Raw genomic sequence first — 27,232 nt, 5'->3', positions numbered from 1 at the left:
AGCCAGAAACTGATCATGTTTGCATGTATGTGTTCACATATGCCCATAAGAGACTACTGGCATTTGCGTGCATTCTTGCTGCCTAAATCTAGGCACTTGTTTGTTGTTATTTGTTTGTTGTTACATTTGTACCCCGCGCTTTCCCACTCATGGCAGGCTCAATGCGGCTTACATGGGGCAATGGAGGGTTAAGTGACTTGCCCAGAGTCACAAGGAGCTGCCTGTGCCTGAAGTGGGAATTGAACTCAGTTCCTCAGTTCCCCAGGACCAAAGTCCACCACCCTAACCACTAGGCCACTCCTCCACTTGCTGCCTAAATCTAGGCAGCTACTTACAGAATTACTCCCTAAAAGTATAATTGACTCGGGGATTCATGCTAAAATCACAAAAATGTAACAAGAATCACACATTGTCATCAATCCTGCCATGATCATCATCCTTTTCCCATATGCTTTTCAAAGTGGGTGTGATTCTGCTTAGACTATTACTGTCAAGTTTATTTAAAAGTACAGTTTGTGGTACTTTCATATACAAAGAGTACTTGTTGGTACATTTGCAAAATACACCTAACTTACCCCCACCCCTTTTAGAAAGCAGCGCTAGTGGCTGCCGGTGCGGTAATGCAGGCACAGCCCGTTCAAAGTGAATGGGCTGTGTTGGCATTGCTGTTCAGCTTTGTAAAAGGAGGTGGGGGTAAGTTACATAGAAAAATGCATAGTAACAAACACAGAAAGAGGCTGAATCAGCACAAGTTTGAACTAGTGAGCAGTAGCTTCATCCTTAGCTTGTGCATGTTGCATTCATATTTCAATTATCTCAAATATAACAAAGCCATCCAAATTATTATTTCCCAAACTTGTCCCAAGGGATCCCAACCAGTCAGATTTTCAGGATATTTGCATATACATGAAGGAGATTTGCATACACTGCTTGCTAAGTTGTTCAATGCATGGTCAGTATAGATATAATGAAACCTTGACTGGCTGGGGGACACCTGGGACAAGTTTGGGAACCCATGGTCTAAAGTGAAGGTGCATTAATTTGCCCTTTTTTTAAATTCTACTTTCTGAGTGGTTACTTAAAGAGATGAGAAGGGACAGTGGAACATGTTTTTGGTCGGAGAGGCCAAAAGTATAAAATGAACATTAAAAATATTAGAAATTACATGTATAAATAGCAAACTATATGACTTCTTTGGATTTTTAAACTCCAATTTCATGCCTCTGTGCATTTTGCTTTGAACGTAACTGCAGCTGCCAAGCACTTGACCATACCTAGTGCCTGCTTAGATCTCTCCTCATTCAGTCTGCTCTTTCACGGTGGTCCATTCTGTTTCAGATCTTGGTATCATTGCATAAAAGCTAGACATTCCCTACTAACCTTTCTGCAGTATCATTCGCAAAAATATTGAACAAAACTGGTCACAGGACCAAACACGAGGAACTCCCCCTCCAGGTTACTCAGTTTATTTATGAGCTTCATATTCAGAACAGTATCATAGGCTTTACAAATATCAAAGTACACAACATTTAATGGGCAGTTTCGTAACTGGGTGACTACATTTATATGTCACTTGAGCATGTAAATGTACAGAATTCTAGCACTTGTGCATAAGTGGCAGCATAGAGACTAAGGGCTATTCTGTAAGGGCACGTATAAATGGCATCGCAAATAAATGAAAGGAGGATGTTCACTTGGGTGGGGGTCCCACTTAATGCCCCCCCTGTTGCATTTACACAAATGCAGTTACACCAGATCTATGGCTAGTGTAACTGTGGTCACATAAATGTAAGAGTACTAATGCCATGTTACACTAGTATTCTAGAGACCGACTGAATTTTGGTTTCAGTTTTAGATTTAGCCTGGAGGGCTGCGGGAGGAGGCACATCATCTGGCGGGGGGGAGGGGGCTGGGGGGGCTTTCACTGTGGAGGAGGGAGCAGAGGCAGGTACAACGTTTTTGGTTTCAGCTTCAGTTCTAGTTGAAACAGCTCTGGATTTTGGTTGCGGATTCAGTTTTGGTCGTCCTCTGTGATATTCTGTAATGGAGTCCAGGCCTCCCAGATCCTATTATAGAATAAGCTCTCACCATGTGGCATCGGGGCACCTAAAAGGAATTGCTTATAGAATTGCTCTGTCTCTTTTTTAAACATTAGTGCCAGTAGCTTGGTTCCATCCCTGTATCATTATTCCATCCAGATTTAAAAAGGGATGTGCTGTATGTGTATGTTTTGCCTTTGAAAATTAGGTACTTGTATCTGGATGGGCAGTTTGAAGATTGCTTCCTTTAAACACAAACAAGATTTATAATTGGACTGAAAGTAGAAGCACCACCAACTAAATTGATATCAGTCTTTGTTTCTTGATTCATGTTTCTTTTCTTTGTCTTACCCCTGAGCCCCATTTTCTTCTTGCCTCAGTGAATATATTTGCTGAAGAGTGTATACTTTTTAAAAATTAAAATGGTATGTTCTATGTTATGCCATGCATCTGGTCTTAAAGAGTTTCTTCATGTGCAGTTTTCAACTGTTTGTGCTATATGTGTTGGGGTAAATAAAATTGTGTACTCGAGTGGAAACTCTAAAAGTTCTTTTTACCCTTAGGGTTTGCATTATAAACAAAGTAAAAGTATATTAGTATATTTTGCATTGATTGTTGTCCAATGAAAAATTAACTCCACAAAACCCACAGTTCTGTTACCTACCATCCATCCCCCACCTCCCCCCCACCCCCACACACACTGGAACTGCTTTTGTACTCTCCAGGTAAACATACACACATTGAACAACACGTGTACTTATACCCCCAGGCAGGTTTAGTCATTCTTAAAGCTACAATTTCTGCTAGTTAAATGTTTTGTTGCCTAACGAAAGGGCTTGTAGATATTGCATTCCTTATGTATTAGTGTGGTTTGCAAACCTGTAAGGGTGGGAGTAGGCCCATACAGCTTCCAGGAGTGTTAACACATTAACCCCCGGATTCTATATATTGCACCAAAAATTGTCACTGAAATTTGGGTGCGGATCCAAGATGTGTACACAACTTAATTGATTAATGAGCCCTTAACTTGCATTAATTGAGTGCTAACCAATTATTGCAGTTAATTGGCTTCTACTAGAAGTGCATCGTGCTGTGTTCTATTGTATAAAGATTCACACCCAACATTTATAACCAGTAACTGAAAAGGGTGTGACCAGGGGGGCGTGTCAGAGGCGTTCCTAAAAGTTACGCACAGAATTATAGAATTTGGCCTATGCACACCTAAGTTGGGTGCCAGCATTTACTTTCACCTGGTTTCAGCGGCATAAGTCAGGCACCTAAAAGTTCAGCGTTGAATCAACACTAGGCATGAATCTATAAAATGCATGTACGCTTTATAAAATCATGCTTGGTGCCGATTTTTTTTGGAGGGGCACAGATTTTTGGGTATCATTTACTGAATCCAGCCCTAATAGCTTTTAGGGAATTAAATTAAAAACTGAAAACAAAACAACTTTCACGATTTTGTATGCTTTAACTGCCAACTAAATATTTTTTTTTCAAAGTTCATCAGGTGCTTTGAACTAGTTACAACCACAAGAAAGTACAATTGTGTTTAATTTCAGGTGAAGATTTATCTAGACATTTAAGTTCGGAAAAATGTATCTCTTCTTCATGTTCCTCTGAAAAAGGTAAATTATTATAAAATAATGTTAAGAGCTTCCATATATGGCATTCAATTTTGTTTTTAGTCATTGTTTTTTTTTACAGTATTATTGTAACAATTGTTTGTCCACAGAGATATACTCTGCTTTGACACAAGGGTTCAGTGACATCAGCATTCTGTCTGACACAGAGGTACATCATAAATCTTTTGTGATTTAAGTTTTCTGTGTTTAACTTTGAATGTTGTTTTACTGCTTTTCGTGTTTCTCACTTTACAGTTTACTGCAGCATATTTAGTGCTGTTAGAAGAATCATTGCGTACCCTGCCTAGTGTTGGCCCACCAACTATTTTGGCTTACAAACCAGAATCATCAGAAAAGGGCATGTTTCCAGAATTGCAGGTACTGTTTTTCTTAATTAACATTTAATCAAACTATTGGCCCTGTTTAATAAGCCGCGCTATAGACGCACTAGTGTTTTTAGCGCTCATTAAAATTAGCACATGCTAATGTTAGAGACATCCATAGGAATATATGGGGTGTCTCTAGCGTTAGCGCATGCTAATTTTTAGCACGTGCTAAAAACACTAGCACACCTTAGTAAACAGGGCCCTATGATTTGAAAATTGGCACTTCAGTTGCTTAGAGCTTCACAGTAATTTTATAGTGTCTTGTCCATCATCTGAAAAAAGATTTAACAACAATGCAGAAGAAAATATAACTGTATGACATCATAATATATGTACTCACATTCTGATTAATGTGCTGTTTAGGATAGCAAAGAGGCGCAGAGTGTATAGCAGCGACACAAGAAAAACAGAAAGCAGACACTGGAGGTCCAAACAGTTCTGTAAGAATAAAGGAACTGTTTGGACCTCCAGTCATAGGCGTAGAACAGGAACTTGAAGAGAAGGCTTCGGGGCAGAGCCGAAGGCAGCGTGTACATCGCTACCGCTGCCAGGAACGCTGAAAAAGACTGCTGCCTGCGCCGGAGGGAGGGAGGAAGAGAGGGGGATAGACGGACACGCTCCTCTCCGTCCGCTTGGCTTCCCTGCCCTCTCTGTGTGCATCCCGCCCGAAAGGAAATGATGTCAGAGGAAGGCGGGACGCAGACAGAGAGGGCAGGGAAGCCAAGCGGACAGAGAGGAGCGCGTGCTTGCTCGTTTTTTTTTTTTTTTAACTACTGGTGCGGCAGCGGCGCCTCGTCGTCGTTTGGGGGGGCATTGCCCCCCCTCGCCCCCCCCAGTCTACGCCCATGCCTCCAGTGTCTGCTTTCTGTTTTTAATGTGCTCTTTAGCCACTCATGAATTTGTATAATATTGTGTGCCTTCTCCTATCTGATATCCACTTTCTGGTGTGTTTACAATTCCACTCATTTTGGCCTCATCTACAAAGATAGCACTATGTAAAGAAAATATCTTTTCTAAATCATTCATTAATGTGCTGACCCTCTAAGGAAATGCTATTTGTTACCCATTGGCTTCTTTTTGATAACTGTCAGTTCCCATACAAATTGTGCCTGTGGGAAAATCTAAACTTTTCGGTTCCACAACGGTTAGTCCCAGGGAGTGATGCGTTTCATTAACAATTTGGAAGTGGCATAAAGCATTCATATATAGAATTGATAAATAATAGTAAGTTGGGCAAACTAACAGATACCTAGAAAAACAGCATAAGAATAAAAAAGTGTCTGATGAATTATAGAAATAGACAAAAATAGGTTAATTCAACAAGAAGAAGAAATATAGGGGTCCTTTTTCTAAGCTGTGCTAACAGAATTAGCACATGTTCATGATTAGCGTGCACAAAATTCTGCGCAGCCCATTATATTCCTATGACTGCATGGCATTTAGCTCGTGTTAATTGTTAGCATGTACTAAATCTGTTAGTGCACCTTAGTAAAACACCCCTTAATGTGCTATGCTTTGGGCCAGATGTACTAATGGGCTTTTTCCATTTTGAGGGTAAATTTTATAATAGGTTAATAGGGCAGGAAGGCACTTTTTTTTGCCTATTTTATAAAGACTTATAGAGGGCCATTTTTGAAAGAGCGCCCAAATCAGAATTGGGACATCCAGCTCATAAAGTTGTTTTATTTTTAAGTCCATCAAGGCCATTTTTGAACAGGAAAAACGTTGGGATTTCTTGTTCGAAAAAGTGTAAGAAGAACATTCTTGCACCTAAAATGTCCAAAATGAACAGCCGAATGAAACATCCAAAATATGAACACCAAGAAAGCAGGCACAAAAACATCTGTCTGGCATCATTTGTACAAAAATGGCCACACAGATGTCCCTGCAGAGCAGAGGGGCAGCCTAGTAGTCAGTGTGGTGGACTTTTAACAACAGGATCCAGGTATAAATCCCACCTTAATTCCTTTATATGTTATTGTGAGCCCTCCAGGAACAAATAAAACCTTACTGTACCTATGGACAAAGTAGGAATTAATGACAGTATGCTTCTTCTTGATTTAATATGGTTTTTTAATCAGGTTTGTATTTGTTGCATATACATTATATTTTATATTTTTATTTATGTTGTTAAATGTTTATCTTATCTTATATTTGATTGTATATGTAATTTTTATTTCTGCATTTTGTTAGACACCTGACTGACACAGGTGCTTAGTCATCGAAACACAGCCTGTGTTGGGTCTTTGCAATATAGTCTTGTCCTGTTCCTGGAGGTCCATGTGTGCTTTTTTATGTGCTTCTATTTTGCCTTTATAAAATATACATTCATATAATGATCATATCATAAACTCATAAGGAGATAAGACAGTCAAAAAGAACCTTAGTACTCCTATTGTTTATACTGGACTTGTCAAACTTGGAAGAGCACTCAGGTATAAACAATGAGACCATAAGTTGTCTGTGTACTTGAGTGGTCCTCCAAGCTTGAGAGTCCAGTATTAACAATAGGAATATTAAGGTTTATTTATTTATTTGTTGCATTTGTATCCCACATTTTCCCACCTCTTTGTAGGCTCAATGTGGCTTACAATACATCGAAAGTGGAAATAAGAAGATAATAGTCATTTGGTATTACAGAAGGATTTTGGGTTACATGGTAATGGAATACATGATAGTAATATAACAGAAGGCATTATTAAACATTTCTGGATATGTGTGGGGAGTTTCTCATGTGTTGATCTTTGTGGTATATCTTGTCAAAGAGATGGGTCTTCAGTTGTTTGCGGAAGTTGGTCAGTTCATAGATTGCTTTTAGGTTGCGTGGCAACGCGTTCCAGAATTGCGTGCTCATGTAGGAAAAGGTTGATGCATGCATTAATTTGTATTTTAGACCTTTACAGTTGGGGAAATGAAGATTAAGGAATGTGCGGGATGATTTTTCAGCATTCCTGGGTGGTAGGTCTATCAGGTCTTACATGTAGGCTGGGGCATCGCCATGGATGATTTTATGAACTAGGGTACATACTTTTCTTTTTGACGGTCTTGTCTCCTTATGGGTTTATGATATGATTAGTATATGAATGTGTATTTTATAGGTCTTTAGACATTTTTTTGAATTTTTCATTCAGACATGCTATTATAAAAATAACCCGTATGAGAACAATTTTCAGAAGCTATCTTTCTGAGGCCCCCGATGCTCAAAAGCAAATCAGGCACTAGAGGCAATTAGCACCATACTAATGCTCGCATTTACCTGTACAGAATGTTTAGAGGGGTCTAGCGCAGGAAACAATGAGTTCCATGCACTAATGCAGATAGCATGCAAATGTAGTCAAACTCTTGTAGATGAAGTCATTTCGTATTCCTCCCTAGTGCTCAGAAAAGAGCACCCAAAACAAAACTGCCTTACCACTGCAAAAAATAGTGCCAGCTCGGAGCAGGCATTAGGGTGTTGGAAAAGAAGATTTCCTATGATTCTCATACTTCTTTTATGATTCTTTCTGCAAAATCTGCCAGTTTTGATTGATTTTGGAGGCAGAAAGAAGACCATGGTCGTGAGAAACAGTAGACCCAAGCAAAAGCACACATTGGTGTCTTATTTCCTGCATCTAAATTTAAAGAATCCATGCTCAAAATTAAAAACGCCCAGTGAAAGCATACATTTTCATGTGTCTAAATATAAGCGTCCAAGCTAAAAAAAATTCTTGGACGCTTATATTTAGGCTGCAGAAGAAAATAGACTCCAGTGTGTGCTTCACATTCAGGTTTTATCAGGCGCATGCACACAAGAGCCTAGCTTAACATGGAAACCCTTCTGCACATGTTCCAACACTGTCCTCCCATGCCAAATCACAATCCTCCTGCCGAACTCCCTAATGCTCAATATTATGAGTTTGCCTATATTTGTATCTCATTAGCTTTGAGCATTAGGGTGTTCTGCGCTGTTCCGGTGGTATTTTTACGGAGCTATTTGGAACCATGCCAGAGTTTTGCGCATCGGGGCCTGAGGATGAAAGTGTGCACTGATGGTTCTTGGAGTCTGTGAAGCTGCCAGGTCCTATTGTTTTGTTTTGATTACAGCTGGTCTTTGCCTCCTCTTTGAAACTGTTGCCTTAGGCAGCCAGCTAGTTTTCCTAATGGTTAGGTTGTCTCAGTGGCGTTCCTGGGGGGGGGGGGGGGGGGGGCTGGCACCTGGGGTGGATCGCCGATGCGCCCCGCCCCCTGGGTGCAGCGCCCCCCCCCCCCCCCCCGATGCAGCGCGGACACCCCCACGTAGGAACCCCCCCCCGCCTGGTGCACGCCGCTGGGGGGGGGGGGGGGGGTGCCGCGCGTGTCTGCCCTCTGTTGCTCCATGCTTCTTCTCTGCCCCGGAACAGGAAGTAACCTGTTCCGGGGCAGAGAAGAAGCATGGACCAACGGAGGACAGGCGCGCGCAGCACCCCCCCAGCGGCATGCACCCAGGGCGGACCGCCCCCCCCTAGGAACACCACTGGGTTGTCTATTCAAGAAATAGTGTATGTATCTGTTTATGTATTGGTTTCCATTTTATTAATTGCCTCTATCAACAGACCTGAAGTGATTAGTGGCTTAAACCACAGCAGAGTGATTTCATTAGGTTCTACAAATAATTTAACTGCAGGGTAATTAAGGAAGGTGGTGACATCTCTGTTCTTGGAGGTTTTTAAGAATAGGTTACACAAATATCTATCTAAGGATGTAGGTGCACTAGTTTCTGCATGGAGGCAGTGATGGCATTTTGTGTTATTGGTACTGAGCTATTTTTTTCCTTGTGTAGATGTTACAGGACCATTTTGCATATGTGGTATGTGAATTCTGCGGAAGAGAGTTGAAACCATTTCCTACTTATGAACAATACAATATGCATAATCCTGAAAAGGTAAGAAAATCAAAAATGGCATAATATAGCTCTGGAATTCTTGCTTTGATATGCTTAGTAATGTGATACAGCCAGTGGATTCATTCTGAACGTGTATTTAGTTTAGAGATTCTCATGACATTTGTGCACATGACCACATGTGCAGGAGTTTTCATGGATTAAACTATAGGATCTATGCACTACATTGTACTTAATGTCAGCATGCCCACTAGACATCACCCTGTGTTCTAACCGTTTATGGGATAATTTTATAAACAACTTGAGCAGGTAGATCAGCATCTTACATGCCTGAGTAGATGCTTATAACATTTCCCATTAGTATACACATGTAGAATTATGCATTCAGAAATCATAATATCTCCTTCTTTGTAATATACACATAGACTTTCCCAGAGGTGTGATTGGCACTTTTGCATGCGCTTTATAAAATGCGTGCATGCACACTGATTTCTACCAGCACGTATGTGTGCCGAGTTGCTTCTGCCTCAGAACAGGTGTAACTTTGTGCAGTAGTTGGCTATGTTAGGTTTTGTTCTAAATGTGGCTTTTCATTCTCTTTCTCCTGCTCTCCCCACTTTTCTATCTAGAATTGTATTTCCTTTTCTTTCTGTATCTTTGATTTTGTTGTGATTGTAAACCGCCTAGCAGTGCTATGCACAATAGACAGTACATCAAGCATACATAAATAATAATAATGTTAGCACATATGGGGAAGAACTAGTGACATCACCAGCAGAGATGGCCGCTTTGGGCTCGAGCTCTGACCAATGTCACTCTCTAAATGCCTGTTTACCCTATCTGGCGATCGAAAGTTTAGCTTTGTTCTCAATAGATTCACTCACTAACCACATGGCAACGAAAAGAAAATCTGAGTTCGGGTGAGGAATGAGTTCCTGTAGGGATCAGCCCCGATTTGAGGAAGCTCAGCATGAAGGCAGCGATACATAAAATGGCGGTGCCAGAATCAGAGATAGAGGAGGAACTTGATTCTGAAGATGCATGTGAGCGGGTAGCGTTGGTGAGTCCCCTCGATGGCTTTCGGAACTTAAAAGTGAGCTGCATTTAATCAGGCAGGACATACGGAGAGCAGCAGTAGATTTAAAATCTGAGCTTAAAGCCTTAGGAGAGCGCCAGGTGGAGTGTGAAAACCATGTGACTCAGTGTGAAGAAGATATAGCGGATATCCACACTTTGCTCGATTCCCAAAGTACTTACTCTCATGCATTATGGGATAAGATCCAGAACTTGAAAAATAGATCGCAGCACTGGAACCTTAGAATTAGGGGCATACCGGAAAAGCCTTCCCTCCCTAGGGGGTCCTGATACAAAGTGGAGGAGTGGCCTAGTGGTCAGTGTGGTGGACTTTGGTCCTGGGGAACTGGGTTCGATTACCACTGCAGGCACGGGCAGCTCCTTGTGACTCTGGGCAAGTCACTTAACCCTCCATTGCCCCAGGTACAAATAAGTACATGTATATAATATGTAAGCCGTATTGAACCTCTGAAGACACATCTATTCAACAAGGCCTACAAAGAGAACCCATAGCCTTACAAAACTACCTCACCAACTCACCCAATTATTACAGTCCACCTTATATCCTGCCTAACACCTTCCTTCTCTCTTCCCTCATCTAATCTTTGTACATTACTAATTGTATCTGATATGATGGAATGATTATGTCATAACCAAACTCTGTAAGCCACATTGAGCCTGCAAATAGGTGGGAAAATGTGGGTTACAAATGCAATAAATATTAATAAATAACCTGCTGTGAGTGGGAAAACGCGGGGTACAAATGTAACAAAAATAAAGCTGCAGTAAAAGGGCCCTGCACTAGCGGCAGGGGCTGTTTTTGCCATGCACTGAGGCCCTTTTTACCACAGAAGGTAAAAAGGCTAAAAAAAAAGATATGGCCATGTGGTAAGATTGCTCTTACTGTGTGGTCATGCAGGGGGGAGCACTTACTGCCACCCATTGAGGTGGCAGTAAGGCTTCCATGCTAACCTGGCAGTAAGCGGGTAACACATAGCACTGCCCAGTTACTACCGGGTAACCCCCTGCGTAAATATTTTTTTTTATATTTCCGCTAGTGCCGGAAGTGCCGCATGCTCGGGGTGGAACTACTGCCAGTGCCCATGTTGGGCCAGTGGTAGCTCCAGATTGGTGCACGGTAAGCCTGAAGTGGTCTTACCACCGCTTAGTAAAAGGACCCCTAGATGTCATATTATAAAATTATCTTTTTAATACATCTGAAAAACTGTATAATCACATTCACGTAGCTGTACATAAGTACATAAGTACATAAGTAGTGCCATACTGGGAAAGACCAAAGGTCCATCTAGCCCAGCATCCTGTCACCGACAGTGGCCAATCCAGGTCAAGGGCACCTGGCACGCTCCCCAAACGTAAAAACATTCCAGACAAGTTATACCTAAAAATGCGGAATTTTTCCAAGTCCATTTAATAGCGGTCTATGGACTTGTCCTTTAGGAATCTATCTAACCCCTTTTTAAACTCCGTCAAGCTAACCGCCCGTACCACGTTCTCCGGCAACGAATTCCAGAGTCTAATTACACGTTGGGTGAAGAAAAATTTTCTCCGATTCGTTTTAAATTTACCACACTGTAGCTTCAACTCATGCCCTCTAGTCCTAGTATTTTTGGATAGCGTGAACAGTCGCTTCACATCCACCCGATCCATTCCACTCATTATTTTATACACTTCTATCATATCTCCCCTCAGCCGTCTCTTCTCCAAGCTGAAAAGCCCTAGCCTTCTCAGCCTCTCTTCATAGGAAAGTCGTCCCATCCCCACTATCATTTTCGTCGCCCTTCGCTGTACCTTTTCCAATTCTACTATATCTTTTTTGAGATACGGAGACCAGTACTGAACACAATACTCCAGGTGCGGTCGCACCATGGAGCGATACAACGGCATTATAACATCCGCACACCTGGACTCCATACCCTTCCTAATAACACCCAACATTCTATTCGCTTTCCTAGCCGCAGCAGCACACTGAGCAGAAGGTTTCAGCGTATCATCGACGACGACACCCAGATCCCTTTCTTGATCCGTAACTCCTAACGCGGAACCTTGCAAGACGTAGCTATAATTCGGGTTCCTCTTACCCACATGCATCACTTTGCACTTGTCAACATTGAACTTCATCTGCCACTTGCACGCCCATTCTCCCAGTCTCGCAAGGTCCTCCTGTAATTGTTCACATTCCTCCTGCGACTTGACGACCCTGAATAATTTTGTGTCATCGGCGAATTTAATTACCTCACTAGTTATTCCCATCTCTAGGTCATTTATAAATACATGTGTATTCTGTTGACTATTTGAGCAATGTTCTTCACCTACATGCTCAAATAGTCAATAGAATACACAGCTGTAGTCTCTCTTCCCTCTATAACAACCCACATGTGATAACTTACATGTGATAAATACCATGCTATTGCATTATTCACTTACACAATAGCATGGTATTTATCACATGTAAGTTAACTAGAAAAATGCATTTACAACTTTGGTTAAATCCTGAGTGCTCCATAGGCTTGCCATTTACAAGAAGCAGTGTGAGTGCAAGATAGAGAAATTTGGGTTGTTATAGAGGGAAGAGAGACTACAGCAAGAGTTAGTAAAATGGGGAGGAAAAAGGGAGGTGGGAGGTGAGGACTTGCCAAGCTCCTGCCCAGAAAACATTAGGCTCTAGACCACCCTGCCATGCATTTCAGAAGGACCTAGAAGCAGTGCTAGCTCACTCAGCGCTCTAAGCGAGGAGGATGGAGGAGAAAGAGAAGGAAAGGAGCCAAGACTCACAAGAAAAATAAGCGAGCCTGAAGGACAAGCCTCATGCCATATGTGCTTTTAAGCCAGATAACTGTTTACAGTAATTCCTTTTCCATTGAAAATAAGTGTACATTGTACCAAATACTCTGTCTTATTGGTCTGGTTTCAATACAAGTTGTTTCAACTTGATAACTTTCCCATATACCAGTGGTGCTCAGGGCCAGGTACAAAAATGAATATCTATAAAATATCATTAATATAAGGTCCTCACACATATTCATAGCTATTAACACATCTTGAAATTGAACAGTACTAACATAAAAATATCAAATAAATAAAACATAACAATACAATTGTATGTAAAACACTATCAAATACAAATAAAAGACAGAGGGGTCTGTTTACTAAGCTATGATAGCTGTTAACACAGCCTCAGCAGTGCTAACATGACATTCTAATAGTTAACTGGGTGTTGCTCAAGCAATTAACTTGCATTATCTGATGTATCAAAAGCTAATGAAGAATGGGAAGAAGAATAGACAGAAACTGAATCTTTGAGATAGTTACTGTATGCTGATGCGGCAGATAATGTGGTGCAGTTAGCACCACTTGAATAAGTGTATCAAATTGCAATGTATTAAAGCACGTTAAAAAAAATTCTGTGTGTTAACAAAATGAGAAAATGCCGGGAACACCCCAATAGTTTTCAGTTACCACATGTTAATTTTGACAATTAAGATATTAACTGCAAACGTTTACTGCAAGTTAATAAATAGGGGACAAAACTTCTGTAACAGATAGTACCTATCACTTACTGCAGAATCTACCTACTGTAAATAGTCAGTTAATTATTGAAATATTGCTCAAAGAGCCATGCCTTTATTAATTTACAGGATATCAGATAGTCCTTTTCTTGGTGAGCTTCTTGTAGGATTGAATTATATCGTAGACAACAAAATCAACACCAATCCACTAATATCAAAACTAAAGAGATAGGGAGGAAAAAGCCTTAATAAGCCAGACTTAACTTCATTCAGTCTACATACGGCTTAGTAAAAGGAGTCCTGTGTTTGTTGTTCCTATTTACATCTTGCTCAGCAGTTGACAGCAGTTAATTTGCAGTCTTTTGTCAGATTTTTATTTAAAGACACCTGGGCTACTATGGTCTCTATTGCAACCTCGCTATCAGGATACCCTATCTTCCCTGTTTTGGTGGTATCTTTGAAAGATACCTTGTTCTGAATCATGCGCTTTTGAACGACTGTCGGCCTTCCCCCAGGTTCTAGTTTAAAAGCTGTTCTATCTCCTTTTTAAATTCGATGCCATCAGCCTGGTCCCACCCTGGTTAAGGTGGAGCCCATCATTCCGGAATAGGTTCCCCCTTCCCCACAATGTTCCCCAGTTCCTTACAGATCTAAAACCCTCCCTGCACCATTGCCTCATCCACGCATTGAGACCCCGGAGCTCTGTCTGTCTCTTGGGCCCTGCACGTGGAATGGGGAGCACTTCAGAAAATGCTACTCTAGAGGTTCTGGTTTTGAGATTTCTACCTGAGCCTAAATTTGGCTTCCAGAACCTCTCTCCCACATTTTCCTATGTCATTGGTACCCACATTTACCAAGACAGCTGGCTCCTTCCCAACACTATCTAAAATCTTATCTAGGTGATGCTTGAATTCTGCCACCTTCACACCAGGCAGTCAAGTGACCAGGCGATCCTCAAGTCCACCAGCCACCCAGTTATCTACATGCCTAATAATCGACTCACCAACTATAACAGCCATCCCTTCCCTCCTGGGCAGAAGCTCCTGGAGACACATCCTTGGTGCAAGAGGATATTGCATCCCCTGGTGGGTGGTCCTGGTTATAGGATTACTTCCAGCTGCACTAGGGTGATGCTGTCCTTTCAGAAGACCTCCCTCCTCCAAGGCAGCACAGGGGCAGCCAGATTGGGACTTCTCTACAACGTCCCTGTAGGCCTCCTCTATGTACCTCTCTGTCTCCTTCAGCTCCTCCAATTCTGCTACTGTAGTCTCAAGAGAATGGACTTGTTCTCTGAGAGCTAGGGGCTCTTTGCATCGAACACACACATATAACCTCTCACCAACTGGGAGATAATCATACATGTGACACTCAGTGCAAAAGACTAGCTAGCACCCCTTTTGCTGCTGGAGTGCTTTCTTAGTTTTAGAGTTGTTTAATTAAAACTTCTTAAGGTACTAGGGAAATCAGATTAATAGAAAGAACCTTAAGATTATATGGAGGGGGATAATCGAATGGGGGCGCCCATCTCTAACGACAACCCCGTAAAGGGGCGGGGCAACCCGTATTATCGAAACAAGATGGATGTCCATCTTTCATTTCAATAATACGGTCAGGGACGCCCAAATCATGAAATTTAGGTCGACCTTAGAGATGGTTGTCCCCTGTTTTTGGCGATAATGGAAAGCGAGGACGCCTATCTCAGAAACGACCAAATCCAAGCCATTTGGTTGTGGGAGGAGCCAGCATTTGTAGTGCACTGATCTCACTAACTGAATGGAAAAAGCCCTTCCCTTACTGATCCGGAAAGGAACGGGCATGCATGAAGGAAATTGCATGCAAATGAGCTGCTCGCTGTTAGCTCATTTGCACACAATTTCCTTCCTAAGGAGGGGAAGCGACGGCATTTGAGGACGTCCTTCCCTGCAACGGTAGTTGAGGACGTCCAAAATGTGGATGTTTGTGAGAAGGACATCCATGCCTGCTATGCCTCCGACACCCCCTTTATTTCTTTGGATTTTGGATCACAAGTAGCAGCAGTGGGATTTGAATCGGTCACCTCTAGATTGCAAGACCAGTGCTCTAACCACCAGGCCACTCTGCCACTCTACTCCATTCCCTTGAAATTTGATCATCCCTGTGGGGGGCAGTTGAGGACGTCCAAAATGTTTGAAATAAGGACATCCACGCCTTCGTTATGCCTCCACTGACACACACATACCTCCCCCCCCAAGGGACCTGCATACCACCCCCCCACAGGGATGGCCAAATTTCAAGGGAGTGGAAGAGTGGCCTAGTGGTTAGAGCACTGGTCTTGCAATCTAGAGGTGGCTGGTTCAAATCCCACTGCTGCTACTTGTGATCCAAAATCCAAATAAATAAATAAAAAGGGTGTAGGAGGCATAGCAAAGGCATGAATGTCCTTCTCACAGAAACATCCACATTTTGGACGTCCTCAACTGCCGTCACAGGGAAGGACGTCCTCAACTGCCGTCACAGGGATGGAGGCATAGCAAAGGACATACTCTTAAAAAAAAAAAATTAAAAAAAAGACAAATGTTTTTGAAGTTTTTTCAGGGTGGGAGGTGGTTAGTGACCACTGGGGAAGTCAGGGGAGGTCATCCCTGATTCCCTCCTGTGGGTCAGTTCGGGCACCTTTTTGATGCTTGGTCTTGAAAAAAAATGGACTAAGTAAAGTTGGCCAAATGCTCGTCAGGGACGCCCTTCTTTTTTCCATTATCAGCTGAGGACGCCCATCTGTTAACCACGCCCCATCCCACCTTCTGTACACTGCCAACACGCCCCCTTGAACTTAGGTCGTCCCCGCGACGGAAAGCAGTTGAGGATGCCCAAAATTGGCTTTCGATTATGCCGATTTGGGTGACCTTAGGAGAAGGACGCCCATCTCCCGATTTGTGTCGGAAGATGGGCGCCCTTTTCCTTCGAAAATAAGCAGGATGGTGTAATATGTTATTTTAGTTAGTGTTTGCATCTCAGAAACTAATTAAATGTAGTTAAAACTAATGAAAACTCTCCTCTTGTTCTAATTAGACTAATTAACTATAAATGAAGAGTTGAGCTAGGGGTAGGTGGGAATGAGGACTGAATTAGGCCCTGCTGTGCCTTCTAGAGCCTTATCTGTTAATGCTGTGGCGGAAAATTCAAATTTTAAAACTATGGGGAAAAGGGTATGGAGACTAGCTAATAAAGCGTGCTTTGTTTTTTTTTTTTTTTTTATTCTAACAGTGTTTATCAATATCCTACAATTCTTCTTTTAAACCCAAACTTTAAGTTACCAAGCAAAGAGCAAAATAATGTCACTTACCAAGAGAAATGTCCTCTTCTCTCAGAACTTCTCAGAAAGAAAGTTAAGTGGGACCTTTCCTCTCTCTATAGTTTGGATTCTAAGGAGACTGCTTCAAACAAACCCTTTGAAACTTACCCAGTAATCAGATTGCCCTTAGCAACCTTTGCAAATATTCTACTTCCTAACACCTAATTCAGGTCAGTAGCAGTGCTACCTCTCCAGCAGACAAAGTACAGAAAATAGCTTTCTTTTAGGACAGTTTGAGCCTTGCTACTATCCTTTTATTGGAATAATATTGCTTGTATGAGGACTGTGTTAGTGACTGGGCTATTGATCCCCTTGGGTCTAGGAACAAATTTCCCCCAAATCCCAGGACTGCAGCAGATTTGCAAGGACAATAGTACCCAAAGGTAACCCATACATTAACAGGGAAAAAACCCTGAAAAAGGGTTGCATGTGAAGATGCTTCATGTCAATGCCATCACTTGACATTGGCCTCTTTTTGTGGCTGGTTATCCTGCTGTCCACAGAGAATGCAGTTACAGATAAGAAACTTGGGCCCAGATGCATCAACCAAACGTAAAAAAAGCAAAAACATAAAAGCCATTACCGAATTTTAAAAAATGAACAATGCTCCAAAAAAGAAAGTTGCACATGTTCGGTGCGGTATTGTAAAGAACAATGCATCAAACTGGTATAATCCCCGTCGGTAATCGGCTCCTAAAGCATGTGCAGAGCAGCCCAGCGTTATGCTGGCTGCTCTGCGCATGCCACAAACGTCAAAAAACCAAAACAGAAACACGTGGATCGGGAGGGGGCAAAGGCGCTCGTCAGGAGCATCCTGTATGGACGGCCTTGCCCCCCCCCCCCACACCCTTGGTCACCGCTGCTGCTCCCCGCTTCCTCCGCCAGCATTAAATAAAGAAAACAAAAATCAAAGCTTTAAGAGCCCCGGCCCCCCTCCCTGTCTCTCAACTCTTTGTTTCTGCACACAGCTCCGCCTCCCGCCATCCTCTGCCCCCGTGCCCCGTCCCCGCTGCCCCCCCTGAGATCATTGCCGTCGCTCCCCCCCTCCACCGGGCCCCCCCCCCGCATTACCGGGCCGGTGCAGCGCCTCTCACCTCTGTATGAAGGCGCTGCACGGGCAAGAAGACCATCAGATCGCTGCAGTCTTCAGGACGTCTCTCTCCTTCGTCTTCCCTGACCTGGGCCCGCCCCCGTCTGACGTAGGTTTCTTACGTCAGACGGGGGCAGGGCCAGGTCAGAGAAGGAGAGAGATGTCCTGAAGACTGCAGCGATCTGATGGTCTTCTTGCCCGTGCAGCGCCTTCATACAGAGGTGAGAGGTGCTGCACCGGCCCGGTAATACGGGGGGGGGGCCCGGTGGAGGGGGGAGCAGCGGCGACGATCTCAGAAGGGGAGGCGGGGCACGGGGCGGAGGATGGCGGGAAGCGGAGCTGTGTGCAGAAAGAAAGAGTTGAGAGACAGGAAGGGAAGGGGTCCGGGGCTCTTAAAGCTTTGACTTTTTTTTTTTTTTTTATTTAATGCTGGCGGAGGAAGCGGGGAGCAGCAGCGGTGACCACGGGCGGGGGGGGGGGGGGCAAGGCCGTCAATAAAGGACGCTCCTGACGAGTGCCTTTGCCCCCTCCTGAACCTTTTTTTTTTTTCTTTTTCACTTTTATAGTGATGCAGGGGGAGCGGGGAGCAGCAGCGACCTCGGGCATCAATAAAAGATGCCCCTCACGCGCGTTTTCGCCCCCTCGCTTTTTTTTTTTTTTTTAACATTAAAGTTTTTAGTCGGATAGCCCTAACGACAGGTACAGACCTGTCATTAGCTTTCCGGCACTTTTCCTGCATTAGGGTGGTCGGAAAACTTTGATGCATCTCGTTTCTATGGGGTTTCTACACAATTTGCTCATCTGCATTCCGTTTTCGTTTTCTGCTACCGTGGTCAGAAAATGGCCTTTAATGCATGCCACAGTTCGAAAATTCTTCGTTAAAGGGTTGTTAAAGTTTAGTGCATCTGGGCCTTGGTTTTCATGGTAAAAAATACAGTGCACACATGCAAATTACTGGAACAGCAGTACAATTCCTCATCAAAGTTTTAGTTTAGAAATATTATTATTATTACTGTTTGCATATCATGCTAATGATGAATCAACATACATGGTAAATTTAGAAGGTCACTCACAATAGCTCTTCTGATTTATCAGATTTTTGTGCATAGTCCCCTAAATGTAAAATGTCCATGAAAACATCCTTTCTGTTACCCAAGATGACCAGGATTGGAGATGATGAAAATATTATTCAAAGTTACAGTGAAAATTCTTTAAAAATTTCACTATACCACTAATGATTTCATTTTTATACCACTAGTGATTATATTATAGTATTCATGGGCAGCATATTTTATTGTGTATATTTTGATTTCGCCTTCTTCCTACTCATTATAAAACATGCTTGGACACCCCTCCTGATTTCCCCTGTTTTTGCATATATATTTCCCCAAATTCTATATATGGCACCTGAAAATCCACGCGGAAACCGAGACGTATTCTATAACAATGCACATAACTTAATTGGTTAACTAGCTAATCAGCGCTGTTAATTGGATATTAAGCAATTATCAGCACTAATTGGCATTAATTGAGATTTACACGCACAACTCGCTATGGGCTCCTTTTACTAAGGTGCACTGAAAAACTGCGCGAGGTTTTGGTGCACGCACATTCATTTGTCAGCGCACCTGTAATAAAAACCTTTTTTTTATTTTTGCCGAAAATGGATATGCGGCAAAATCAAAATTGGCGTGCATCCATTTTGGGTCTGAGACCTTACCGCCAGCCATTGACTTGGTAAAGTCTCATGCGTTAACTGGGCGGTGATCACCTACACACGTAGAAAGCCACTTGACGCGTGCCTGCTATGCTCGTCTTAATATTTTTCAGACCCACGTAGTGAACGCGCACCAAAAATGAAATTACTGCAAGGGCCACATGGTAGTCAGGTGGTAACTCCATTTTGGCGCATGTTGGGCGCACGTAGGCACCTATGCGGCTTAGTAAAAGGGCCTAAGTGTATTCTATAACATGGTGCACCTAAATCCTAAATTGCATAATTGAAAAGGGGGCATGACCATGGGCAGAACCTGGGTGTTTCTATAATCTATGCATATTATTATAGAATACACCCGATCTGCGCCTAATTTAGGCATCAGGATGTACACCAAGTAAAACATGGCCTAAATGGACGCGACCAAATTTAGTTATGTGGCGAGCCGCACGGCGGATTGTATATACAGTACAGAAATGTAAGTCTATTCTATAAAATTTAGGTGTAATTTAGAGAATATGACTTTTTCTGTGCAGATTTTTCAGGCGCCATATACAGAATTTATCCCATTATGGATGGGGTTTCTAATATTTTATAGAAAGCGTAATATTAGACAAAGGGAACCTGAGTAAACACATAACACAGTTAAATTATTACTTCATTTACTTAAGAAACAAAAGGGATCTTTTACAAAGGCGTGCTAACATTTTTAGCGTACACTAAAAATTCACATGCACTAAACACTAAGATGCCCATAGGAATATAATATGTGTCTTAGCATTTAGTGCATGCTAATTTCTAATGTGCACTAAAAAAGCTAGCGCATCTTTGTAAAAGGGGCCCAAACTTAGCCAACACTCATATCACCCTCTTGGAAAAATAACTGCAACCTAAACTTAATAACTCGTTGCACAACCTTAAGCAGCAATAATTGCAACCAAACGCTTCCTATAATTTGACATCACTGTTGAGAAATCTTAACCCACTCTTCTTTACAAAACTGTTTTAATTCAGACACATTCGTAGGTTTTCGTGCATAAACTGCTTGTTTCAGGTCCTGCCACAGTGTCTCTATTGGTTTCAAGTCAGGACTTTGACTAGGCCAGTCCAAAACTTTAATTTTGTTTCTCCTTAGCCATTCAGACGTAGACTTGCTTTTGTGTTTTGGATCATCTTCATGCTGCATACCCCATTTATGTTTCAGCTTCAGCTGATCAGGGCCGCCGAGAGGGGGGCAGAATTCCACGGACCTGGGCCTCCAAGGGGGGCCCGGCGTTGGGGTCTCTCTTTCTCCCGAGTGATTGCGTCCTGACAGGAGCAGGAGAGAGAAAACTCCGGTGCCGCGACCGAGCCCCCCTTGGAGGCTGGGGAGGACCCGGAGGAGAAACTCCAGGACTGTTCTTCTGCCCAGCTGAGTGGCTGCTTTTCCTCTCAGGCACACATGCTTGGTTTTGAAACCGAGCATACCCTGAGAGAAAAAGCAGCTGCAGGGGCAGGCAATTGGCAGAAGAGCAGCGCTGGAGGAAGACGTCTTCTGCTGGCGGGGCCTCAGGATCCCTGCCAGCCAAGAAGGTATTTTGTGGCAGCGATCTGGGGAGGGGGCAGCAGCAATGATTGTGTGTGGGGGGGGGGGGCTGTGATCGGGGGGTGGCAGCAGCCCGGGGGCGGCGGTGGCCCACCGGCAGCCCTGCCCCGGGCCCGGTTCAGTCTCTCAATAGCCCTTTAGCTGATGGAGAGATATGGCTGGACATTCTTCTTAAGGGCAGAATTCATGGTTCCTTAGTAATGGCAAGTTTTCCAGATCCTGAGGCAGCAAGGCATCCCTTCAACATCACACTACCACCACCATGTTTGACTGTTGGTATGATGTTTTTCTTACTGTGGAATGCTGTATTTGTTTTACACCAAACATAATGGGACCCGAGTTGGCCACTTTTGACTTGTCTGTCCATATAACATTATCCCAAAAGGTGTGGGGTTCATCTGGGTGTGTTTTTGCAATGGGAGATGAGCATTGATGTTACTTTTGTATAGCAGTGGCTTACGCCTTGATACTATTCCATGAATCCCATTTTCACCCAGTCTGTTTCTTATTGTGGAGTTATGAACACAGACTTTAACCAAGGCTAGAGAGGCCTGCAGTTCTTTGGATATTCTAGGCTGTTTTGTGATCTTGGAGTAATTTTGGCAGGCCAGCCAATCCTGGGAAGATTCACCATGTTGGAAGTCTTTTCCATTTAGAAATAATGGCTCTCACTGTGGTTCAGTGGAGTCCCAAAGCTTTAGAAATGGATTTGTAACCTTTTCCAGACCGATACATTTCAACAACTTCTTTTTCTCATCCATCTGAATTTCCTTTGATCGTAGCATAGCATTCTTATAGAAACTTTGTGATGACTATTTCAGTCTCATGGCTATTGAGCTTGGCTGTGTTCCAGCAACTTAATCTAATTATCAATTAAATATGGTCATTTGGTTGGTTGATTGACTAACTTAAGGGGGTTGTTTCTTTTTTTCACATGGGTGATATGGGTATCAGATAACTTTGTTCCTTAAATATATTAAATAATAATTCAAAAACTCAGGTTCCCTTTATCTACATTTTGTTTAAAAATCAAAAACCATTAATTATGACATATGTGCAATAATAGGGGAAATCAGGAGGGGGGATATATACTTTTTCACATCACAGTAGGTGTGATATATACAATAGAGTGATAGATTTTAGGATGTGGAGAAATTAATTTCCAAGTTAAAATGCCATTTTACTTTGCAGTTTTTCTGTTGTAAGCAGTACCAGAATTTGTATGAGTTTCTTGCCAATGAAGAAAAGAATTTGATGAATGAAGATAAAATTGAGCCTATCTCCATTGAACCCCATAAACCCTACATTAGTGAGTTTGAAGGACAGGAAAAGCTTCTCCATACCAAAGAGAAGAATTTATGGCATAAAGATAAAATTGAGGCGCTTACCACCGACCCTTATAAATCCTACCAGGGTGACCTTGAAAGACAAAGACGATCAGCAAAGGAAAGTCAGAATCTCCATGAAGTTTCCCAAATTAAACGAAAGAAATTGCAGCAGAAACAGCCTCTGTCTGTTACCTCACAAAAATTCCACCAAAGTGAACTTGAAAGACAAAGAGCAAAGGAAAAATATGGTCTCTCTGACTTTCCCGATGATGACAAAGATCATATGCAAAGGAGGGATAAAACCCAAACTCTTAAAACTACCCCTCATAAGTCTTATGACACTAAGCTGAAAAGACAAAGAGCAAAGGATGGACAGGATTTCTCTGACTTTTCTGATGATGAAGATCATTTCCAGGAAGAGGATGAAACCAGTTTTGCCCAAAGGCAAAGGGCAGAGAAAGAGCAGGATCTCTCTGACTTTTTTGACAAGGAAAAAGATCATTTGCAAAGAAAGGCTAAAACTAGTGCCGTTTCAGGTGCCCATCGTAAGTCCCGCAGTGAAAGGGAAAGAGTAGAGGAAGGGCAGGATCTCTCTGACTTTTTTGACAAGGAAAAAGATCATTTGCAAAGAAAGGCTAAAACTAGTGCAGTTTCAGATGCCCATCGTAAGTCCCGCAGTGAAAGGGAAAGAGTAGAGGAAGGGCAGGATCTCTCTGACTTTTTTGACAAGGAAAAAGATCATTTGCAAAGAAAGGCTAAAACTAGTGCCGTTTCGGGTGCCCATCGTAAGTCCCACAGTGAAAGGGAAAGAGTAGAGGAAGGGCAGGATCTCTCTGACTTTTCCAGTGATGAAGATGAACATTTGCGAAGGAAGGATAAAACCAGAACTTTTTCAGTTGCCTCTCAGAAATCTCGTAGGCTTCAAAGACAAACAGCAAAGGGAAAACGCGACAAAACCAAAACTCCTTCAGTTGCCTCTCATATATCCAGTGGCAGTGAGCTTGAAAGTCGAAGTGCAAAAGAAAAACAGGATCTCTCTGACCTTTCCAGTGAACTTAAAAGACAAGTAAAGGAAAAACAGAATCTATCAGATGTTCCCCATGATAAACAAAAAAAAATGAGGCATAAAGATAAAGCTGAAGCTGTCTACAGTGATGACCTTGACAGTTCATTAACAAAAGAAAGACAGAAATTGGCTAAGTCTCTCCCTGATAAACAAAAGGATTTGCAACAAGATGACAAAACTGAGGCTGCTCCCCATAAACCTCACAGAGGTGACCTTGATAAACAAGGATTACAGTCAAAGGAAACACAGAATCTCTATGAACTTCCCCATGGTGAAGAAAAGGGATTGCAACATGAAGATACTTTTTCAGATGTCCTTGATAAGTCCTATAGCAGAGAGTTTGTGAGACAGCAAACTAAGGAAAAATTCGTCCAGAGGTGATGTTTACTAATATATGAACTAGTCTTTCCCAGATAAAATCATATAGTATAAGAATATTTCAAGAACATATTTTGTTATCCTTAAAACAAAATGGAAATGTTTAAAACTAAGGACTCCGTTTAAGTGTGGGAGTGTTTGCAGCTACCATACAGTACATGCCAAATTCAATGTGCAATAACTGCAAAACTTCCTTAGTAATTATTGAGGAGATTCCAGCATTATGCCATTCAGTTAATGTAGAAGAAATTTCTTAACTGCACATTAACTGAATGGCGTATGCTTCTTGTGGTGCTGTGCCGCATTATCTTCCACATTAACAGTTAATATACTATCCAGCTTATTTTCAAAAGAGATCGCCGGCCATCTTCCGACACAAGTCGGAAGGTGGCCGGCCATCTCCTGAAGCCGGCCAAATCGGTATAATCGAAAGCCGATTTTGACCGGCTCCAACTGCTTTCTGTCGCCGGGACAGCCAAAGTTCCCGGGGGCGTGTCGGAAGGGTAGCGAAGGCGGGACAGGGGTGTGCCGGGGCGTGCTTAAGAGATGGGCGCCCTCAGCCAATAATGGAAAAAGAAGGGCGTCCCTGGCGAGAATTTGGTCCACTTTATTTGGTCCCTTTTTTTTTTCAGGTCCAAGTCCCAAAAAAGTGCCCGAACTGACCAGATGACCACCAGAGGGAATCGGGGATCACCTCCCCTGACTCCCCCAGTGGTCACTAACCCCCTCCCACCCTCAAAAAAACAATTTTAAAAACTTTTTTTGCTAGCCTCTATGCCAGCCTCAAATGTCATACTCGGGTCCATCGCAGCAGTATACAGGTCCCTGGAGCTGTTTTAGTGGGTGCAGTGGACTTCAGGCAGACGGACCCAGGCCCTCCCCCCCACCTGTTACACTTGTGTTGGAAAATGGGAGCCCTTCAAAACCCACCCGAAACCCACTGTACCCATATCTAGGTGCCTCCCTTCACCCATAAGGGCTATGGTAATGGTGTACAGTTGTGGGGAGTGGGTTTTTGGGGGGGCTCAGCACCCAAGGTAAGGGAGCTATGCACCTGAGAGTTGTTTTTTTTTGTGATTTTTAGAAGTGCCTCCTAGGGTGCCCGATTGGTGTCCTGGCATGTGAGGGGGACCAGTGCACTACTGCTGGCTCCTCTCACGACCAAATGCCTTGGATTTGGCCGGGTTTGAGATGGCCGGCCTCGGTTTCCATTATCGGCGAAAACCGAAGCCGGCCATCTCAAACCCGGCCATCTCTGATATTTGACCGGCCCGAACCATATTATCGAAATGAAAGATGGCCGGCCCCGCCCCTTCGTGGTGCCGTCCTCTGAGATGTGCGCCTTTAGAGATAGGCGTCCCCGGTCAAAAATGCCCCTCCACAGCTACGTGCATTTTAACTGTAAGGAACTTTACCCATCCATTCCCAGCTCTTTCTTTGAGAGGTTCTTAACATGAAAATTGACACATTCAAACTGTTAAGGTGCTGCATTAACTATTTATCCAGGCCCATGCTGCTAGCACCCTGTAATTCCCATATTAACCACATAATACTGCTTAGACACGTTTCATTTACCTCTTTTGTAACTTATACTCCATTTCCCTCTTTCCTCTGCCAAATCACAGCCCTATTCTCCTGACACATCCGTTCAACCCTTCTCTTTGGACAGATTTGGCTGAAATGTGGGAGAAAGTGGTGGCACCTTAGTTAGGGGTCCTTTTACCAAGCTGCGGGAAAAAGGGGCTGTTTTTCCCATGCACCAGGGCCCTTTTTACCGCAGCGGGTAAAAAGCCCCCAGACAAACATGGCCATGTAGTAACAGAACTCTTACCGCGTGGCCATGCAATGGGGAGCCCTTACTGCCACCCATTGAGGTGGCGATAAGGGCTTTGGCAGTAATCGGGCAGCACGCAGCGATTCCAGGTTACCGCTTCACAAACCATTTCCAAGAGTTTTCTTTTCCCCTGGAAATGGCACGTGCTCAAGGCAGAATGTTTTCCCCAGAAATGGCGCGTTGGGCCAGCGGTAGTCCCAATTTAATGAAAGACCCCCTACGAGACCTGCCTCAAAATTGATAATCCCTAAAAAAAAAAAAAAAACAGCAAGGCAGTCGATCCACAAAAGCCAAGGTGAAAAATTATGGATTATTATTTTTTATTTTTTTTAATGTCACTCTAGCATTTATTTATTGAGGGGGTCTTTTACAAAAACACACAAGCATTTTTAGCACGCATGCTAAACGCTAGAGAAGTCCATAGGAATATATTGGCATCTCTAGCATTTAGCACGTGCTTATTTTTAACGCACGCTAAAAACACTAGCTCACCTTTGTAAAAGGACCCCTTGTGGTCCACACCATTTATTTTTCCCTGAAGCAGCCCATTTAGGCAGCCCAGTTAGCTTAGTGGGGTTTAAAAAAGGTTTGGATGGCTTTCTAAAGGAAAAGTCCATAGACCATTATTACAATGGACTTGGGGAAAATCCACTAAAATAAGCAGCATAAAATGTATTGTACTGTTTTGGGATCTTGCCAGGTACTTGTGACCTGGATTGGCCACAGGATGCTGGGCTTAATGGAGCTTCGGTCTGTCCCAGTATGGCAATACTTTTGTTCTTATATACTTATGTAGGCAAAATATGGTCATGTTGGGCATTTGTATTTTAATTTGATCTAGTATTAATAAATTGTTAAATTTTACTTTACATCGTATCTGGTCTGTCACCATAATTTTTCACCAAGATTGATAATTCCCAATACCAAATTACACCACTATTATCTTCTCTAAATAATGTGGTGTTTATGCATTCCTCTTTTAACAGTTTACACAGGTAAACAAAATGCAACATCAAAACAACCACACTAGGGGCAAGATGTGCAAACAAGATTTTCCCATTTTAAGGGCAGTTCTGTGAATAGGTGCCTGCTGGTAGGTACCCCTCTGTGCATACAAGTGTGCCAAAGAGTAGAAACCTAAGCTCTATTCTACAAAAGAGCAATTGCAATGGGGGATGTACACATGGGTGGAGCATGGGAGAGGCTCCAACTTACAAATGCAATTTACAGAATACTGTAAGTCATCTGTGCCCCTGCCACATTTAGGTGCTTGCACTTACACCAGCTCTATGGCTGGTGGAACTGCCTGCCCCTAAATGTAAGATGCACTGATGTTGAGTTACACTAGTATTCTGTAATGGAATCTGGGTGCCCGGATGTCATCATAGAATAAT

The 27,232-nt window shown here is 42.8% G+C and overlaps 1 protein-coding gene across 4 annotated transcripts in view; it reads left to right on the top strand.

Annotated features, from left to right (window-relative positions):
- The window catches only part of ERICH6 (glutamate rich 6), a 71,626-nt gene that overhangs the window by 18,911 nt on the left and 25,483 nt on the right, over positions 1 to 27,232 (top strand). For 3 of the 4 annotated variants that reach the window (XM_030216839.1, XM_030216838.1, XM_030216841.1), the window contains exons 4-8: positions 3,605 to 3,670; positions 3,778 to 3,836; positions 3,923 to 4,045; positions 8,852 to 8,953; positions 22,424 to 24,003. In XM_030216839.1, coding sequence (XP_030072699.1) covers positions 3,605 to 3,670; positions 3,778 to 3,836; positions 3,923 to 4,045; positions 8,852 to 8,953; positions 22,424 to 24,003 — 1,930 coding nt within the window. The remainder of the gene's footprint in view (positions 1 to 3,604; positions 3,671 to 3,777; positions 3,837 to 3,922; positions 4,046 to 8,851; positions 8,954 to 22,423; positions 24,004 to 27,232) is intronic. The other variant, XM_030216840.1, reaches the window with a different exon arrangement.

The sequence above is a fragment of the Microcaecilia unicolor genome, chromosome 10 (assembly GCF_901765095.1).
Source record: "Microcaecilia unicolor chromosome 10, aMicUni1.1, whole genome shotgun sequence".
Lineage (NCBI taxonomy): Eukaryota > Metazoa > Chordata > Amphibia > Gymnophiona > Siphonopidae > Microcaecilia > Microcaecilia unicolor.
The sequence above is the reverse complement of the archived record's forward strand: the minus strand, read 5'-3'. Positions and strand labels throughout refer to the sequence as shown.